This window comes from Anabrus simplex, chromosome 1, assembly GCF_040414725.1.
Source record: "Anabrus simplex isolate iqAnaSimp1 chromosome 1, ASM4041472v1, whole genome shotgun sequence".
Lineage (NCBI taxonomy): Eukaryota > Metazoa > Arthropoda > Insecta > Orthoptera > Tettigoniidae > Anabrus > Anabrus simplex.
The window spans coordinates 1,649,809,531-1,649,831,134 of NC_090265.1; the positions used below are offsets into that span (position 1 = coordinate 1,649,809,531).

At 40.9% G+C, this 21,604-nt stretch overlaps 1 protein-coding gene across 2 annotated transcripts in view; it reads left to right on the plus strand.

Moving 5' to 3' along the window:
- Window positions 1-21,604, plus strand: part of LOC136858661 (peroxidasin homolog) — a 990,357-nt gene that overhangs the window by 869,730 nt on the left and 99,023 nt on the right. For both annotated transcript variants that reach the window (XM_067138374.2, XM_067138375.2), the window contains exon 4: window positions 10,677-10,887. In XM_067138374.2, coding sequence (XP_066994475.1) covers window positions 10,677-10,887 — 211 coding nt within the window. The remainder of the gene's footprint in view (window positions 1-10,676; window positions 10,888-21,604) is intronic.

Sequence of the window (21,604 nt, forward strand, 5' to 3'; positions counted from 1 at the left end):
AGTTTACACGTAACTACTGCCTACTGGTTTGAAGTTAATTCTGTTCCAAACACCATGCTTTACTCCTAATAGCCTTGCAAGTGTAGCCAATGTCTTTACCGTATCGACCGGGGGCTAAGAACCCTCTCTAGCAACATTGATGTTAGAAGGAAACTGTTTATTTAATTATTTATCGGTATATATTTATTACTCCTTTGTAGTCTATCATTTATTAAAGGGTCAAAGAATATAATACCTACATTGTAAACCATTCAATATTACCGGGCTGAGTGAATGTTTAACAATGTATAATATTCTTTGACACTTAATAATTGATACATGCGAACACACTTTGATGCATTCTTTCAGTGCATCATAGATCGTATCCAACACAGCCGACACAAACGTGGATATTGTAGTCTTTGGAACTCGATATAAAGATTCCAAAGATCTGAGACAGTCACAAGTCGCCAAGTACCGTAGTGTAACCTGGAGTTTCAGACGGGCAGTTGAAGCCGCTCTCATATTTGTGTTGCATCGAACTGGATAGCAGTGAGTCGTAAGTGATTTTTAAATGTGTTTTCATCCCCCTCTAGAACTTCACGTAAAAAATGTGTCGACGCACTGAATGCACTACTCATGCAATTCACTCTCGCGCTCACATTACCTTTTCCTTTCTATTTATTTTTCCAACACTATTTACCAACTCGACAATGAACATATCAGCAACAGCTGATATCCTTTCCCTTACGAGGTCCGCCATCTTAAATCAGACGCGAATACAACGTCGTGTGAACATCCATTATATGCGAGTAGCTGGCCAGGAGATGCGCACACATCATGCTAGTCCACTCGCTCCGAGTCTACTCGCACCGTGTGAACCCAGCTTAATGGGCCTGATAGACACACTTTAGAAATGAGAGACAAAAATACTTTACATTTGATGAAGAAAACTTCTATATTATTTTAATAATTGCTCTTTAAACTATACTTATGTTTACGTAAATATTATCATAAAAAACTCGACTTCTTTGAAGTATGAATTTTGAAACGAAACAATGCGATATAAATATAGGCTACATCCTTACATCGTGTTCGGACGCGATGTGCCTGACGAACATAAGGACGGAAAATATCACTGCATTATTTCACTATCAAATAAGTAAAATTAAAGGTTCTGATGAACTGGCCTATATGGGCTTGAAGGTCAGGCGAAAACAGTAAAGTACTGAAAGGTGGAAGTAGCTAGGTCCCCGCGAAGACGAATACGAGGTAAGAATTAACACGTGTGCCAATTAGATCAGTTGCGCCCGACGGAAGGTTAACATCAGTATTGGTCACAGCGTGCGAAGACTTCTGTGCAAGTAGTGGACGATGGATATACAGATGAATACATTCATTAGGATATCGCTTTTACTTCGCAATATTTCCCTTCTCCTTCAAGTGGTATGGAATGTCCTCACCTAAATATTTTAAAGCCATTAGCTGACACTTCGCTGATAATCAACCGGTCAAGGGGAACGAAATGTCGGGTGGTACGAATTCGTAGTACGAAATGTCCTAGAGCCGAAATATCAGATGAATTGTCGGCAAGCCCGCAAACGTTCATCGTTAAGGTGCGGCATGCTGACGCTGGCTATTCGCACTACGACACACGGTGCTGAATAACAATGTTACTCAACCACATTATCGGTAGAGCCCTGCAAGGATGCGGATATCCGTGAAGTTAGTGTCTTGGCGGATACAAACTGTATACCAATGCGGATAATTTTGTTGATAATTTCTAAATGCTGATGTTTATCGATTTTCACTCAGGTATACTCATGCTCGTAGTCAGGCAACCTTTGACAACGGCATGGGAGAATAATGTTATACAGAGCCCTGAGATCATAAAGCCGTAAATCTGACCTAAGCCTAACTGGTTTCTGCGCGCAATTTATGGAAGGAAGGAACAGAGGTCAATACGTCGGTAGTTGTCGCAAGAGAAAATCCCTCATAAATCTGTGATTGTAGGGGTTCTGGTGCTAGGTGTCAGACCTATCGTATTAATAGATCTATCCGTTTCAATATCTTGGGTGTAATATACTGTAGGTAAATATTTTAAATATCCGCGGATAGCCATTCGCGGATGAGGATGCGGATGCGGGTAAACATTCGCGGATGTGGATGCGGATAACCATTCGCGGATGTGGATGCGGATGCGGATAACCATTCGCGGATGAGGATGCGGGTGCGGATGTTATTTTGTATATCCGCGCAGGGCTCTAATTATCGGAAGCAAAAACAGTGTTAAGGGAAAGATATATAACTGTTCAATTTTAAAAATAGTCCCACCGAGCAAGTACCTCACGCTCACTCACGTAGCTATGAGCTTCCATTCGGGTGATAGTGGATTCAAACCCCACTGTCGGCAACCCTGAATATGGAGGGCTTCCATTCAAATGGTCGAACCTCGGGCGAAACAGTGATCTTAATCGAATATGGTTAATTCTTCTGAATCATGGACCAGGTGTTTGTTCCAATTCTTTCCTCTTCACACACCACCACAGGAACACGCTATACTGAATACATCATCACTTAAGGTACAGTAGTGTTAGTGTCAGGTAAGATTAGAATTTGCTTTACGTCACACTGACACAGATAGGTTTTAGGGCGACGATAGGATAGGAAAGCTCTAGGAATGGGAAGGAAGCGGCCGCGGCCTTAATTAAGTTACATCTCCAGCATTTGCTTGGTGTGGAAATGCGAAACCACGGAAAACCATCTTCAGGGCTGCCGGCAGTGGGGTTCGAACTCATTATCTCCCGGATGCAAGCTCACAGCTGCGAGCCCCTAACCCCACGGCCAACTCGCTCGGTGTCAGGAAAGGCATCCGGACGCAAAACAGGATTAAATCAATATGTACAACATATTTACTTCAAAACTCGATCCCAGCAGGGTGTGGGGAAAAGTGTATGAAAAGAAGAAGAAGAATATAAATTCTAAAAATGGCCATGTTCGTCAGTAAGCAGTAATAGCTATTAGCCATATCACCCTTCCTTCTGTCGGTCGGGAATAATGCACTCTTATGAAATAATTGCTGTGGTATCCGTCACTGACAGTGAAATCATTCGGCATGTGCATGATTACATTTTTGTCGGCCCCTCAAATTGTTCCTGAGATACTTAGGCACGTAGGTCTCTTCGTTCCTGTATAAAAGTCAAGTATCAGGTTTATATTAGGAAATTAGAATCTCTACAGATTTACGTATAATGTAAATGTTATCAGGGTGATTTACATAGCAACTGTCCACAGGGTTAGATATGGGCTCTTAGACTTAAACTTTCATACGACCGTCGATAATATATTTAATACTTTTCACTTCATCGGCGTCCGGCTCCATGGCTAAATGGTTAGCGTGCTGGCCTTTGGTCACAGGGGTCCCGGGTTCGATTCCCGGCAGGGTCGGGAATTTTAACTATCATTGGTTAATTTCACTGGCACAGGGGCTGGGTGTATGTGTCGTCTTCATCATCATTTCATCCTCATCACGACGCGCAGGTCACCTACGGGTGTCAAATGGAAAGACCTGCACCTGGCGAGCCGAACATGTCCTCGGACACTCCCGGCACTAAAAGCCATACGCCATTTCATTTCATTTCACTTCATCGGTGGAATTCATAGAACACATAAATAATAGTCTAAACACAGTTGATTTTCTCATGAACACTTTTCCTGTTAAACCAACAATAAATTAGATACATTCAGTATTATGCTTGAGGCCCCTACTTGCCGAAATTTTTGAAAAAGTTATAGTTATGATACTACAAGTTCTTACTTGTACTTAAATGCAAAAGTTCCATGAAAATCCACCCATTCAATGTTCCGTGATGCCGTAACAGGCAAACTGTCAAAACTTAAACGTACCCCGACATAGGCATTTATTTCATCTCTTCAGTATAAAAAAGCAATGAAATGGATTATATCCAACAATATATATAGGCTATCTTATAATCTACCATTAACCATTGTAATGTATTTTACTAAAAAAATGTACTCGCTCCATCATTAATCATCAATTTTAACATTAAAAGATGTATATTAATAATATTAGTTCTCTTACTATAATTGAATGTAATATAACTTGGTGACTTCCAATGAAATACAATTTTAAATGATTAAATAAAAATTACTATAAATATAATAATAATAATAGTAATAATAATAATAAGAAGAAGAATGAGGAGAAGAAGAAGAAGAATACATGGTAGAACATTAAGGAGTCTACTCAGATCGTGTTCATGGAGCTGCAAAACTGGTACTCTGCTGACTGGGCTTTACCTACTACTCTTTGCAAACGTTAGAAGGTAGGAGGATGCTTATAAGGCCACCATTAATAAATATAATTAACTGTTTGACTCTAATATATCTATATATTAAAAAAGAAACAAGGTCATATAAAATTTCACAAATTAATATTTACAATTTTCTGGAAAAATCAGAACAACTCTAATCCACCATATTATTCTCCATTTTCTTACTACTTTTATAATAGGTGGTTACTCACTCCTATTGCTTCCTGCATTCGTGCCTGGATTTGAAGCCTCATTTTCTGAAATTCCAGAGTCGTCCTCAGTTCGACCACCCTGCGATGATGTGTCTCCAAACTCGCGCCGTATAATTCTCTCTTGAGCATGATATGCCTAGTTACCGCTGACATAAAGTGCCATCCAACTTGATGCACTTGGCAGTTATTATCGAGCTAATCCCACATAGCCCGATAGACTGACGATAGTTCGTGTACGACCGAATTGAGACAGTCCACACTCTATCGCTCACTTTCCAACAATGGTACAATAAATATATAAATATCGGACTGGCAGCACGATACACTGACAACAATCATGATCCACAATCAATGAGCACGGACTGAGAGTCACCACAGAATAAGTATCCACCGAACAAAATGAGTAACGTCATGAGTTCTCTGAATCATAATTCCTCAATCCTCTGAATCCGAATGAGCAATCCTCCCCAGACTAACACTTCCTACGTATTTATGTTCTCGCTAATCGCATTTTCTACTTCATTCAAAACGGAATCTACTCCATTCCATCACTCCTTAATGGTTAAACACTCTGCTAAATATTCCGTCCTGTATTTATCACATGCATATGACTGATTTACCCGGACTTTCATGCCCATGGTTTTACCCAAGATTACACAAGTAGGCTATGTTGAAATGTTCCAGGAAAAGCTGTGTGATTCTTACCAGTAATATATATAATTTTAACAAATAAATACTCGAAATATCTGAGTTATTATAACACATATATATACATTACAATGTTAGAAATTAATTTTGGCATACTAATAACATGATGCCTCCATACTTACATACTAAGCTGTTACGCAATACGTGTATAAAACAACCTAGATAATCGTGCGTGTAATATGGTACGTGTTACAGTCCAGATATTTCGAATCTCTTACCGCCACGGTCACACATAGCTCGTTGCCCACTGTGGGAGACCATATTGTGTGAGGCCACACATTGGTTTTTATGTTGGGTCCTGAGCCCGAATTAGTTACCGCCAAATTCGAGGAACAAAATGAAGCGATATTAAAGACGTTATATTCACATTGCCCATCGTCAGTGCGGTATTATACTGAGACAGTCCTTGTTCCTCCTAGGGAAGCAAAATATGATTTGAATAACTGAAGACATCGTTTAAGGACGTACTGTGATCAAATATTTATTATATTATTCTATTCTGCTTCTGCCACTTTTTCCAATACTTGTAGTGTCGCGGGTGCGAACTATGTCGCACGTGTGGATTTGACCCTGTTTTACGGCCGGATACTCTTTCTGACGCCAACACCCTCTAGAGGGATGTAATCACTATTGCGTGTTTCTGTGGTGGTTGTTAGTGTAGTATGTTGTCTGAGAGGAAACTGTTGGGACAAACACAAACACCCAGTCTCCGAACCAGAAGAATTAATCAGACGTGATTAAAATCCCGACCCGGCTGGGAAACGAGCCCGCGACTCTCTGAACCGGTGGCCTGAATCCTGACCATTCAGCCCAGGAGTCGGGCGATATGATTCCATATTTTATTTGGTAAAAATCATAAAAGAGCTTGGTCGAATGCCACCGGAAAGGATTAAGAGTGATTCCACCCCGTATTTCACTTGTGTTGAGTTATATGTAGCAATTTTAACTGTCGGTGTAACGCAATTAGTAATGAAGTGTGGTTGCCCTAATTGGTATAAGTTATTTGAAGGTTGATTGCAAATTATGACTGTGTGGCTTTCATATTTGCACTAATAGGCCTATTGGTTTATTTATTAGTTACCACATGTATTTTGAAAACAATTATATTCAAACCGACGCTGCGTTTGTAAATTTAGCAGCGAGTTTGCAAATTACTTCTCATAACATTCTATAGTTTTATTTATTTTTCATTTACATCTTAATGGCGATCTGTCTTGGAAACTTGCAACCTCCTCTCTTGGATCTTGAAGAGAAATGTTGTTAATATGCTATGAAAATCATACTTTCTTTAACTAACTTTTCTCTAGTTAGGAAAAAACCCTAATGGAATCGAATACCAGACAGAGAATATGAAATTGCAAAGAGTTCTCAGGATATCTACTCCCAGGACGGTAGTATGGTAAGCCAAAACGTATAAAGATGAAGCAGTGATAATCACAAATTCAATCAACTGGTATTCTATAAAGGAGAAATGAGTTCTCAGACAAAAAAAATGCTTACATGGCGCTATTATCTCACACATTTTAATATACAGAATTGTGAGTTGGGTAGACTCAGGATATTTTATTCCTAAGCTGGAGGTGACAGGCATGAAAGTAGTGCGAATGACTTCTGATTATAACAGATGGAGGCTTCTGTGGGAGGGTACTCGAAATTAAGATCTGAAGTTAATTTCGGAACCATTTTGTAAAGACTGCGTTCGATTTAATCTTCAAAACTTTCCTGCATTATTGCCCAAGCTATGTAACATGTATGTAAGTTATATTATTATTCATTAATTGTGAAACCAGTGGTTAACGGTTTTTAAAGGACAAAGCCCTCTTATGCACTTGAGTTTTCTAACGCTGCATGTACTCTCATTGTGCTGGGCGTGACAGTTCAACATTCGGAAGGAAAAAAAAAAAAAAACCGGGGAAGACTCTAATTTTATTCAGTGCAAGTGAGATTACGTGCTTGCTTGTTTGTCGTAGTCGTATTTATGTATGTTCAATCCTCAGCCCTAAGGCTAGTTGGATCCTCAACAGCTCCGCCATTAGATGTAAAAATGGCCTAGGCATCACGGAAGAGTTGTACAAGGGAAGTGACGAGTGAGGTACTTACCCGTTGCTTTCATCACCGAGCCAGAAGTTGCTATTACATATCAGTCTGCCAAGCCCACTGAAATGCATACACCAACTGACCCTATGAGCAACATTTTCACACCATTCATAACAAGGACTGGCTGCATAAGGAAACTAAGAAAATTAAATTGGGTGGAAACTACATTACAACATCGAGTGTTGCGTATCACACAGATTTTCTGGGAAATTGATCTCTCTTTTGTGGAGGTTAACTATGTATATTATCGCAGTCTTGTTTTCTGTGAGCTGGTTTCATGTAGGTTAGAAAGTATGCAATACTACATAATGTCAATACAAATGTCACCATTTTAGTGATGTTATTTTCGAAGGTGTTTTCTAACAATACCGTTAATTATTGATAATCCACCGTAATAAAACCTTGTAGCGCGAATAACTAACTTGTTTGTTTTCCAAACTGGCACACTACCAAATATGCTGTCCACAGAGACGCGACGAAACCAGCCTTTGATCTACAGGATTCAGAGAAAGCACAATAAAAACAGAGAGCATTGATGAATGGCAGAGAGACCTGGAACGGTGCTGTGTACACCTTAATGTGATCGCTCCATTTGCAGTTATGATTGATGTTGATAATTGCCGCAACGTCACTCATTGGCAGATCAATGCCTGCACATTTGAACATTTACAACATAGTCATCACCCGGAGAGCACCCTCCATTTTCTGGGATAATTACTGACAGACAGTATAGTGAGCTTGGAGTTTGGTTTTAACACATGTTTCTACCACATTTCATACCGCCGCAATGCCCGTCTTTCAGGTTGAGAATATTTTCTTATTCTGGGTCTTCCTCTTTTTCTTCTTTATATTCTTCTTTCCCACATCTCAATTATGTATTTTCATATACAAACAATTAACTTAGTTCTTAGATGTACTGCTGTGGAGAAAAATGCGGAAACATTGTACTACCACCCGGATAAAAAGTTAGGCATATGAGGTAATGGTGAATATGTTTTAGGATGGAATGCGACTTTGCAACCATCCTCCCTAATCACTAATTAAAAGGGAACTGAAAAAGCCCGACACTTCGAAAATTCAAGGTATTGGGGAAAGAAAAGGAAGGGCCACAAACTATGTCAAAATGAAGGACTTTCATGGTGAAGAGTAACGCAAGTAGAAACAGGTACTGTCACTGAAAAAACTGTCAATGATTTTAGGTCGGTATGTTAAGTATAGAACAAAAATGGCCAATTGGACACCATGGCGATCCACACCCACAGCCTCCCGTTTTCGCGTCGGTTGCTCTATCCAATTAAGCTATGGTGGCGTATGCCGTATTTGTTCTCTAGCTTAGATTGTCGCTCAAAATAAGCTATGAGAGACCAGCTAGGACATCAGCTACGACCATCCTGAAATTCTCAGGAATACGAGGTCAAATGTATGTAATTTAGAGCAGTGGCGTAAACTGCAATCAAGACGTGGGCTACCACTAGACTTAGGTTACCCCTTTTCGATAGTTTGTTTAATAAACGTCAAGCCTTAATTGTTTTGAGCCACCGGAGTAGCCTAAAGGCTGTTTCACAAGCTACTGCCCTGGCCTCTGCCACGGTCAGTATTCAACACCTGATCAGTGGAAATGGTAGCCTAGGATTTAGCAATTTTTTTTTTTTGGTAGTTGCTTTACGTCGCACCGACACAGATAGGTCTTATGGCGACGATGGGACAGGGCAGGGCTAGGAGTGGGAAGGAAGCGGCCGTGGCCTTAATTAAGGTACAGCCCCAGCATTTGCCTGGTGTGAAAATGGGAAACCACGGAAAACTATTTTCAGGGCTGCCGACAGTGGGGTTCGAACCTACTATCTCCCGAATACTGGACACTGGCCGCACTTAAGCGACTGCAGCTATCGAGCTCGGTATTTAGCAAATTAAAACCCGGTGTTGTTGTTAAGTGGATAGAATGCTTGCCTTTGGCTTGATGGACCTGGTTGTTCAATTCATGGAATCAACCTTCTCGTACGCTTAATTTCTCTGGCTTAGAGACTGGGTATTTATGACGTCTTCGCCATTCATTTCATCCTCATTAGGTCACTATCAATCCTTTCCAGATGCTATGCACTAATTATTATTATTATTATTATTATTATTATTATTATTATTATTATTATTATTATTATTATTATTATTATTAATAATATTTAATTAAAATATAGACTTTTACAGCATTACCAGCGGTTATACCCGTCGTTCACAGGTTTATTAGCTTCCTCGGTAAATCGGTGATGATGTCCAACCAGTGATCACGGGTTCTGAGAACAGTAATAAAACTGAAATACAGACATAATTTTCTCATCTATAAACAATCAGTAAGAAGGCTTTGTTTATGCAACAGCAAACACGTGGACTTGACACCGTAGTACATGGGTCAATCGTGTCCGTTCGGAGGCTTCCGGAGAACTTCGAGTCTGAACTCTCCCGTCGCGAAGCCTCGCACACCTATCCTCTCGGTCCCCGCTCCTATCCGAGGTTCAGCATCAAGCCGCGCGAGGCGAATTGAGGGGAGAGGGAAGCAACGCTTGGGCTGCAATATCAGTCTCCGATGACTTGCACTCAAAAATACGAGCGGTGTTTTTTCTCATTGCTTTCAAGTTTTGTAAATGGAACAATGAGTCAGATGCTTACATTATCATTTACTTTAGATTCGCATCGTTCTCATTTGAGGTTTTGGTTTCACCGATAGCCTTAGTAGCCCTTGGTAGACTTCATTATAAACTTTAAACACAAGTGCAAACACAGCATTTGTCCGAGTCCCTTTCTGGCAGAGTTGTATCATTTAATGTATATGGGTTCGATGAGACGTTACAGCACGGTCAACGTGTCACAGGGAAGTGCAGCCATTTCTATATCCGTGCAGCCATTCACTTATTAGAAAGCGATCTATTTTCCCATTCCACTGCCTGCCCTGTCTTTGAATACTTTTAATTTTATATTGACCAGTGTACTTTAAAATATAGACGCTACCTGTGGCTGCACTAAACGATAATTCATAATCGTCCACTCCTTCTGAAATAATTGTACTCTTTCATGGAGGAATTTAGTGATTTTTAGTTTTGTATGCAAACTGGATCTCCACTTTCACGTCCGACGATATTACATCCGTCTGGGCCTTAGCTGTTATTTGCACTAAACGTGCAACTAAACGTATTTGCCCGGTTTTTATTTCACACAAACACGTTTAGTAATAAAGCGTTAATCTGTGGTTACACAGTACTTTTTTATTATTAAATATTTGCACATGCACGACTTGCGGTGACCAGCAAAGCGCCCATGTCCAGCTATTTACATCATGTAATCTCTGTTGTTTCAGGTTTCGTGGATCAGAACTCGTGACCTCCACATCCTAACGTCTGGAAGGCACACCTACACTTCTGACGGCAGATTTGAGGTTCTTCACAAGCCTGACAGTGACGGATGGAACTTAAGAATCATGGGAGTTGCCTTGCGAGATGAAGGGCAATACGAGTGTCAAGTGAACACGGATCCAAAAATGAAACACGGTGTCCTCCTGAGTATTAGAGGTGAGTTCAAAATGTATTTTTTTCCTCGTCAGCTCAATTAGTTCCACTACGTGGGTTCAGTATGCATATTTCATTATTCTATGAGAGTCTGTTTTGTCTCATTTCCTCCACAAGTCAACATAGGCTGATGTGTTTTCTTGAATGCTGTCCATCTTAAGAAGTAGACATTCACGATCAGTAAATGATATTCATTTACTTAATTTTGGGATATTAGGTTGTATAATGCTTGTAATATGCTGACGCGTTTCAAACCTGCGACTAGGAACGTCTTCAGAGCAACTGTCACTCCGTAGTAACCAGACTCAAGATAGCCTGGGCCTCCAGAGTCAAGGAGAAAAATATTGACGAGTCGACTATGGAGGGTAGCTATGATCTACTCAGTATATAGTCGTCACCTTTGTTAAAATTATTCGGGTGTTTAGCAATTTCTATCGCCTCACGAATGATTGTAGGTATAAAATGGTTTTCTTTATAAAAGATAGAACTTGCATAAAAAATGAATTGATGCGACAATAGACTTCTCTGGCTGGCAAAAAAAGAAAGTGCCTGGGATGTTCCTTAACCCACGTTGCTACCTTCCTACAAGTTTGGCCAACATAAACCAGCACAGTTTAAACCGAAATGATCTTAAACAGACACGACAAGAAAAAAAGATAAATAAGAGAATCAAATATAAACGATCTAAATATTGTGTGTAAAATTATGATTAACGAGTTTGTTGTATTTCCAATCAAGGTGACATGTTTAGAACATTGTTTATTGCACTGTGATACTTAACTGTCTACTTTGTAAAGTACATCCATATCCACACTGTGTTGGTCACGACATTTTTTCTTTTAGGCTGATAGGTTATTCACGAAATTTACTCTGAATTTTAATTTTCTTCCCATCGTTCCATTAATACCACTAATTCTTAATTTTCCCAAATGATCTTATTGTATTCTGGAACGCCCTTCTTTCCCTTTTCCTCTTGGCAGCATTTCCGATGCCCCCTTCCTACATATCTGGTTAATCTGAGCTTTGCTTCCCTGAACATTCCGGACAGCATTATCCTTCCTCTCACTACGCAGATTCTTAATTTATTGAGCCTGTTATGTTCTTCCGCAAACCTAGGCATTCTTGTCTCTGCTACATCCAGTTTTATAGCTCATTTTCCTTTCATCGGTCAAGTATCCGCTCTTTTGCTCGAATGCACCAACCTCGGTAAACGTTTTGATAAACTTTATAGTTTAACAGAGTAAAGCAGCATTTCTGTTGCACCAGATTTGGTTTCGAGTTTACCATGGTAAAAAGTTGACCTCTCCTGCGGGAGCGATTTTCCGAACAGAAAAACTGGAGCCTAGCAGTTACATGTTGTTTGTTTTTTATTAGGGATAGGCCTATATCAAAACATCAATGTTTCACTGGATATGGATATTTAAATAAAATATCGATATACCGATATTATCAAGATAAAATGTCGATATCTCTCGATATCAAATTATATTTTTCCAAATCACAAGGATTTGACATTTTTTAAAAGGAAAATGAGACAGATGTGTATGTTGGATATTCAGCCCGAAGGCTGGTTTGATCCTGCACAGCTCCGCTAACAGCTGTCATAAACAGCCTAGGCGTCACTGAAGAGGCATACTCGGGAAATGAGAAGTGAGGTAGTTTCCCGCTGCTTTCCTCACCGAGCCAGAAGTTCCTATTACATATCAGTCTGCCAAGCCTACTGAAATGCATGCACCAACTGACCCTATGAGCGATATTTTCACACCATTCATAACAGGGTTCTGGCTGCATAAGGAATGGTATTACTAGCATCGCTCATACCTCAGTCATTTTCATACTGTCAAAGTCAAGGATGAGACTGAGACAGGGCAATGAAAGTAACAAATTTATTCAAGCCCATACCAGAAGACATAGTGCACTGGAAACACTACATCTCACCAGCAAAGTCATACGAGACAGATAAGAGAATCAAATATCGCGATCTAAATATTGTGTGTAAAGTCATGATTAAAAGTTTGTAGTATTTCCAGTGAAGGTGACATGTTTAGAACATTGTTTATTGCACTGTGATACTTAACTTTCTTGCCATTTTTATACATTGACTAGCAAATGCACCCGTGCTTCGCTACGGTATTCTACAATGTATACGGATATCGAAGTAAATTGCTGTACATGAATTGAATAAAGAAATTTAATTGCATGTCTCTTGGCGTTATCTAGAAAAAGCATAGGGAGGTCCGCAGACGTTGTTTCCAATGTAAAGTGCGAGTTACAAAGTTATGATGATAACGCCAGGTCCACTTGTCTGCCGCAATTCACTATGCGTAACGTCAGTCACATTTTGATGGGTAAATTTGTTTATAATCGGGGGCACCTATACCTAATGTTATAGAGAATCAGGTAAAAGAGTTTTTAAAAATGCACGCTCCCTTGCGTTCTGCAGGTCAAATCAAGAAGAGAATTATATATTACAATGGTACACAGGGGTTGGAGAGCTAGTTAAAGTCGATGTTGGGAGTACTGATTACAACAGCAGACGCCCTCCTGCTGAGAGTCAGTATTGATTTGTAAAGTATTAATTACAATTTAAGACACACCCCTTTCTAGATCGCTACAAATCGACTTAAATTAATAAATGTAGATCGACATACATACGGAAGTATATGCATGTTCACCTTCATTTACAGAATAACTTCATATTGAAAAACGGATTGTATAAAAAGATCGACTCTGGCCTCATTTAGCTATCTAAATGGCTGGCCCTATGATATTTCCTCGTATCTCGTCTATTTAAGGGCAAGATTATTTTAGAAACGTTGAATAGGGTGAAATTTGTGTAAGGTTTTCACACAGTGAATTACTTTTCAGATATCTATGCGACACCTTCAAACATAGAATTTGGCTGGGTGGGACAATATTCGTGTAGAATTTGAAGATCCCATCTTTCCTACAAGTGAATCAAACCATCAACTATACGTGTACAAAGTGTAAAATTTAGGTAAATCCATAAATAGAGCCAAATTTAACATAAGGGATAGAGATACGACAAAAAGTCATAGGACCAAAGTTGTAGATCACTCCAAATTGAACAGAGATTGTGCCATCCGTTTTGTGATACGACTTACCGTTTAGCCAACAAATACCTCGATAGGAAGGTCTGCAACGTCATTAAAATTGCCTCCATATTTCGATATTTTTGGTGGTAAAAAATAAATTATTTAAACATCTCCTAAATTTTCCACCGGTTACAGGCAAAAAACTATTATTTAGCAAATTTCTATTTTCTAACTCGTCTGGGAGATTGTTCTGCCATCTTGATATGGGAGAGGGGTTAAAAATTAGGACTTTTAGGAAACTTTTAAGCCCATGAAACCTATAGGTTATCGTTCAGGATAAATATCACCGACTGTGTTCTTATGCAGATTTGAAACTCCCAACGTGTCCCCCTCAGAGAATTTTGAGAATTTTAGATTTTGCTACGGATCCTGAAGTCATCAGGTTGTCTGGTACCAAGTTTCAAGTTTCTAGGATGCCTAGAATGGTCTCATTAATTCACGTCTGTTTTCATTTTTATGCCATAATTTATATATGCACAGTACAGTATATACATTGATCGCGCCAAACTGACCTCTATTTATTAATATGGATTATATATTTCACCCGCTTCCGAAGTGGTTCTAGGGGCGTCTTACTCACACAGTATATTTTCCAGGTAGTAAGTCATACTTGAAAGTCATACTGGAACATACACACATCTATTACCTTGGGCATTCTTGACAATTTATTTTCTCACCCTTTCTCACCCTCTATGCCAAACGGGGGCATTTTTTGGCAATTTATTTTTTCACCCTTTCTCACCCTCTATGCCAAAGGGGGCTGAAGCTGGACTTTAAAAATCCGGAATGTTACTATTCATCTCAGCGACCCGGAAAACTATGGATTAGGCAGTATATTCGATTAGTATTATATCTCACTCCCCCTCCCCCTAAAGGGGGTTAAACTTTGAGTTTAAAAAATCGGGAGTGTTACTATTCATCTCAGCGACCCCGACAACTATGGATTCGACACTATTTTCGATTATTTTCATATATCACTATCCCATCGCCCCCTACCACAAAGGGGGCTGAACATGGACTTAAAAAATTCCGGAGTGTGACTATTCATCTCAGCGACCATGAAAAGTATGGATTCAACACTACTTTTGATGATTTTTGTATCTGAGCCCCCTTGCCCCCCTGCCCCTAAGGTTTCTTGGGGTGTATTACCCCCACGTGGTTTGTCTCCTGATAATAACAATCCGGAGTGTCACTATTCATCCCAGCGACCCCGAAAAGTATAGATTCGACACTAGTTTCGTTAATTTGTATATCTGACCCCCCTCAGACCACCGCCCCTAAAGGTACCTGTGCTGTCTTACCCCCACGTGGTTTATCTCCTGATACTAAAAATCCGAAGTGTACAATTCACCTCGGCGACCCCGAAAACTATGTATTCGACACTAGTTTCGTTTACTTTTATCTATCACTCCCCCCATCACCCCCCAAAGGGGGATGAACTTGGACTTTGAAAAAACCCGGAGTGTCACTATTCATCTCAGCGACCCCGAAAAGTATGGATTCGACATTATTTTCGTTAATTTTTATATCTGACCCCCTTGCCCCCCGGCCCCTAAGGTTTCCCGGGCTGTCTTATCCCCACTTAGTTTGTCTCCTGATACTAAAATCTGGAGTGAACAATTCACCTCAACGACCCCGAAAACTATATATTCGAGACTATTTTCGTTTAATTTTATATATCAGTGCCCCTCGCCCCCACCCAAATGGGAGCAGAAATTTGACTTTTAAAAAATCGGGAGTGTCACTATTTACCTCAGCGACCCCAAAGCTATGGATTCGACACTATTTTCGATTATTTTTACCTGACCCCCCTAACCCCCACACCTAAGGGGGCTAGAGGTGGCTTACCCCCACAGTGCTCGTCTCCAGATAGCAAAGAATAAGTTTCAAAATTTGATTGAAATTGCTTCAATGGTTTAGGAGGAAATGTGTCATTTACACACAGGCATCCATCATCAGTCCCCCCTCTCCCCCCACCAATTGGGAGCAGAAATTTGTCTTTTAAAAATCGGGAGTGTCACTATTCACTTCAGCGACCCCAAACACTATGGATTCGACATTATTTTTGATTATTATTTTTCCTGACCCCCCCTAACCCCCACCCCAAAGGGGGCTAGAGGTGGCTTACCCCCACAGTGCTCGTCTCCAGATAGCAAAGAATAAGTTTCAAAATTTGATTGAAATTGCTCCAGTGGTTTAGGAGGAGATGTGTCATTTACACACATACATCCATCATCAGTCCCCCTCGCCCCCCACCCAAATGGGAGCAGAAATTTGACTTTTAAAAAATCGGGAGTGTCACTATTCACCTCAGCGAACCCAAAAACTACGGATTCGACACTATTTTCGATTTTTTTACCTGACCCCCCTAACCACCCCACTCCTAAGGGGGCTAGAGATTGCTTACCCCCACAGTGCTCGTCTCTGGATAGCAAAAATAAGTGTTCAAAATTTGATTGAAATTGCTCCAGTGGTTTAGGAGGAGATGTGTCATTTACATACATACATACATACATACATACATACATACATACATACATACATACATACATACATACATACATTTTTATATATAGTAAGATACATCCCATTTTTTCATAATTAGCTCCTAATTTTCCGCATATTTTACCCATCTTTTACATTACTTGTGGTGTTTTTCCAATTAGGGCCTTTAAAGCCACATATTAAAAACAACCACAGCAGTGAGAACGTGTCGGGTTATTAGGACATATGCATGTGCAGAGTTTCGTCTATTGTGTCAACGAGCTTGTCTGTTACATTGGTATGCCTTTCCAAGAATATGCCTAGGATTTGCGGACTGTCTACACAGCCCCACCTAGTTTGTAAGTAAGGATTGCTGATTTGCTAGAGAGGAAATGATACTCTGTTATTGCAAAATGTAACCCCATGGGTGTTAATTAACGCGTTCACGGTCACAGGCCAAACAACTACTTTCATACGAGCCGTGTTGGTTATTTTTTTACATTTGTATTGGTGATTTATATAACCCGGTTGATTTTGAAAACGGCCCCATTTCTGTCTTATAGCAGATAGGAAGATGCAACTACGTTCCAAATACCAAGGCACTCCTTGAGATTCACTTACCTTTACAGCCGATGTTGGAAATGACTTCCATCTTCCTGTAGGCATAGTCGTACCCGTCGCTCCATGCTTCTGACAGTTCGCTGCAACAATTCTTCGTCTATTTCATTGTTTTCAGTGATGACGTTAGTCCTTAAATCTTCAATTACTCGTCGTCGATTTAGATACATTTTATCTCACAGGGAATAATCGGGTGTCATCAATTCCGATATATTTGGCGGTTAAATATTCTTTGAGATGGCAGGCGACGTTTTAGGTACAGAAATGTGATGTTCTGGTGGATGAACCATGAGATCCAATTACTTCTCCATAGAAATTCCTTCTGATTCGTGCTTCCGCTTAAGATCTATTTTGAGGTGCTGTATGTAATCAATGGGAGGGTTATTGCATATGCATTTCACTGGATTTTACTTCATGGAATAATAGTAAGACGTCTAGCTTCCGTTGAGATTGAGCTTAATTTTCTAAGAAACGGAAGTCTTGCTCTATATACTTTTAAGCGTTTATCTTCGTCAGTGGTATCTTATGTGTGTAACTTAGCTAGTCATATTTCCTATTACTGCTGAGTATTCTGCATTTCTTTCGACGACGTATAGGTAATTCGTCGTCCTGCTGACGCCTGCAAATACTCCTCAGGTTTTGGGTTTTCTTGTGTAAGTAAAAGTACCTTTCTATAAGGTTTTTGTTAATTCTTCCAGTGATATTCTATATAAACGGTACTACACTACTACTACTACGGTACTACTACATTAAATAACTCCTTTGGTAATCCTGTAAACCCGTAGTCTATTCAGTGACTTCAAATTCTATGCGTAACAAAACCTGATCTTGGATGAGTGCACTCTAAATATGAAGTTTAGTGTAGTCCTATCCAGCCGTTTCCCCGTCATGGTGGAACTAATAAATAATAAACAAACAAGCACGTGTGAAAAAACCTACTGTTGACCTGAAAAGCAGAGGAAGGGTAGCCGCGGCTGTGCCAAGGCTCTACACCTCTGCATTCGGGAGACGGAGAGGGCCTGGCCCCCACTGTCGGCTGTTCTGAGAATGGTTTTCCGTGGTTTTCCACTCTCCTGCACTAAACTTGGTAAAATAAATTATATAAATTAAATCACAGATAGTGGACCCCTTACAACTTCATTTATATAGCTATACAGTGAGTTCATACTCCACTTCTATCTTGTAAAATTTACCGATATACGTAGATCGAGTCATAAGTCATGGCAACTTTCTTTTTTTTCTCGCGAACAGGAGACAACACGGAAAATCTAAGATATGCATTTGGAAACGAACGGTTTGTACTTGCGTATGATGCTACTAGATGGTGTATGTAAACAACAGTGTGGGTCTAAGCATGCCCCCGAGTTCAGTGTGTGTGAGCAAAATGGAAGTCAACAAGCAGGAGCAACGATCGTAGATTAAAATAGCAGTTCTCCGCGGCAGAAATGCATGTCAATGCCATGCAGAGCTGCGGGAAGCATCACGTGTGCATGCCATGCCTTATAGAATAGTGGTGAGGTGGGTGGAGACTTTCAAACGGGGTAGAGCATCAACTGGCGATTTGCCTCGCCCAGGCCGTCCAGTGTCCATGGACAAACATGTACGGATAATGGTGATCGATCAGTGTTTACTTGAAGACAGGCGCTGGACTCTAGCGGAATTGCAAGAACATACATCAATACCAGCGGCAGCCATCGTTCAGCGTCGCTTACAACGGTGGGGATGGGAGGTTCTTCCACACCCGCCTTATTCGCTCGATCTGAGCCCATGTGACTATTATCTAATCCCCAAAGTCAAGAAGCCATTACGTGGCCAGCGGTTTGCTAACAAAGATGACATCGTAACAGCATTTCGGAGAGAGGTGTCACACGTTCGCGGTACACATGTAGCGAATGATATTCAGCGCCTGCCCCACTACTGGCAACATACAGTGGAAACCTTGGGTGATTATTTCGAAGAGTAGTATAATTGGATGGTTCTGCGGCACCTCCGCCGCCGCACGCCTCCTCCTCCGCCGCCGCCGCCCGCGGGAAATTTGAATTTTGGCGGGAAATTTGAATTTTGGCGGGAGATTTGAATTTGTAAACAAAGCCACGTGCTTTTTGACAGCTGTCATCGACAACAACGCATCGCTAACCTCACTGCTGCCATCTTGACGGGCCTAAAACTCACTAGTACCAACTTAACCTAACTAGCGTGAGGTAAACAAAGCCACGTGTTTTTGACAGCCACGTGCTTTTTGACAGACAACAACGCATCGCTAACCTCAGTACTACCATCTTGACGGGCCTAAACCTCAGTAGTGCCAACTTAACCTCACTAGCATGAGGTAAACAAAGCCACGTGCTTTTTGACAGCCACATGCTTTTTGACAGATTTGTAAACAAAGCCACGTGCTTTTTGACAGACAACAACGCATCGCTAACCTCAGTAGTACCATCTTGACGGGCCTAAACCTCAGTAGTGCCAACTTAACCTAACTAGCGCGAGGTAAACAAAGCCACATGCTTTTTGACAGCCACGTGCTTTTTGACAGATTTGTAAACAAAGCCACGTGCTTTTTGACAGCTGTCATCGACAACAACGCATCGCTAACCTCAGTACTGCCATCTTGACGGGCCTAAACCTCAGTAGTACCAACTTTACCTAACTAGCGTGAGATAAACAAAGCCACGTGCTTTTTGACAGCCACGTGCTTTTTTGACAGCTATCATCCGCCATCTTTAAACTACAGAGCACCGTGCTGCCCTCTTTCGTCACCTGTCATCGGCAGTGCTGCCATCTTGACGGGCCTAAACCTTAGTGCTACCAACTTAACCTCACTAGCTCGAGATAAACAAATCCACGTGCTTTTTGACAGCTGTCATCCGCCATCTTTAATCTATAGAGCACAGTGCTGCCCTCTTTAGCTACTTACCTTTGAAATGTGGTGGCGGATAATTTGAAAAATGCTTTTCGACAAGCAGCCATCTTTAATCCAGAGAGAACCGTGCTGCCCTCTATGTGGTGGCGGCAAATTGAAAAATTCCACGTGCTCTTGTTTGAAAACAAACTCACGTGCTTTTTTGACAGATGTCATCTGCCATCTTTAATCTATAGAGCACAGTGCTGCCCTCTTTAGTTTGAAATGTGGTGGTGGTAAATTCCACGTGCTCTTGTTTGGAAACAAAGCCATGTGCTTTTTTGACAGCTGTCATCCGCCATCTTTAATCTATAGAGCACAGTGCTGCCCTCTTTATCGTAGTAGATGTAAATTCGTCACAGCTGTCATCCGCAGTGCTGCCATCTTAACGAGCCTAAACCTTAGTGCTACCAACTTAACCTCACTAGCGTGAGATAAACAAATCCACGTGCTTTTTTGACAGCTGTCATCCACCATCTTTAATCTATAGAGCACAGTGGTGCGCTCTTTAGCTACTTACCTTTGAAATGTGGTGGCGGATAATTTGAAAAATGCTTTTTGATAGCAGCCATCTTTGAGCACCGTGCTGCCCTCTTTGTGGTGGCAGGCAATTCCACGTGACAGCAGCCATCTTTAATCATGAGAGCACCGTGCTGCCCTCTATGTGGTGGCGGCAATTTGAAAAATTCTACATGCTCTTGTTCGGAAACAAACTCACGTGCTTTTTTCTGACAGCTGTCATCCGCCATCTTGCATCACAAACCTCAGTGCTGCGCTCTTTAGCTAGATACCTTTGAAATGTGGTGGCGGCAATTTGAAAAAAATCTATGTGCTCTTGTTTAGTAAACAAAGCCACGTGCTTTTTATGACAGCTGTCATCCACCATCTTTAATCAATAGAGCACTGTGCTGCTATCATGCGGGCAATTTCATCACCTGTCATCCACCATCTTTAATCTACAGAGCACCGTGCTGTCCTCTATGTAGTAGCGGGCAATTTGAAAAGTTCTCTTAGCCGTCATCCGCCATCTTTAATCAAGAGAGCACCGTGCTGCCATCTATGTGGTGGCGGCAAATTCCATGTGCTCTTGTTTAGTAAACAAACTCACGCGCTTTTTTGTCAGCTGTCATCCGCCATCTTACATCGCAAACCTCAGTGCTACACTCTTTAGTTGAAATATGGTGGCGGATAATTTAAAAAGAAAAATTCTACAGCAGCCATCTCTCGGCGCTAATTGCACAAGATGGTGGCTATACATGACTCCTTAAAGGTGCTTATGCAAGATGGCCGCTATACATAGACTCCCTTGGGATGCTTGCGCAAGATGGCGGTTATACATGGCTCCTTATGAGATGCCCTAGGGATGCTTGCGCAAGATGGCGGTTGCTCTTATGAGGCGGCTTAAGGGTCCTTGCACAAGATGACTAGAGACGCCCTAAGGATGCTTGCGCAAAATGGCGGACGCAAGATGGCGGCTATACACGACTCCTTATGAGACGCCTTAAGGGTGCTTGCGCAAGATGGCTGCTGCTCTTAGCTTAGAGGCTAACGTGTCATGCTAGTTCGATTCATTAAATTTGGGGCTTAAATGCAAAATGTT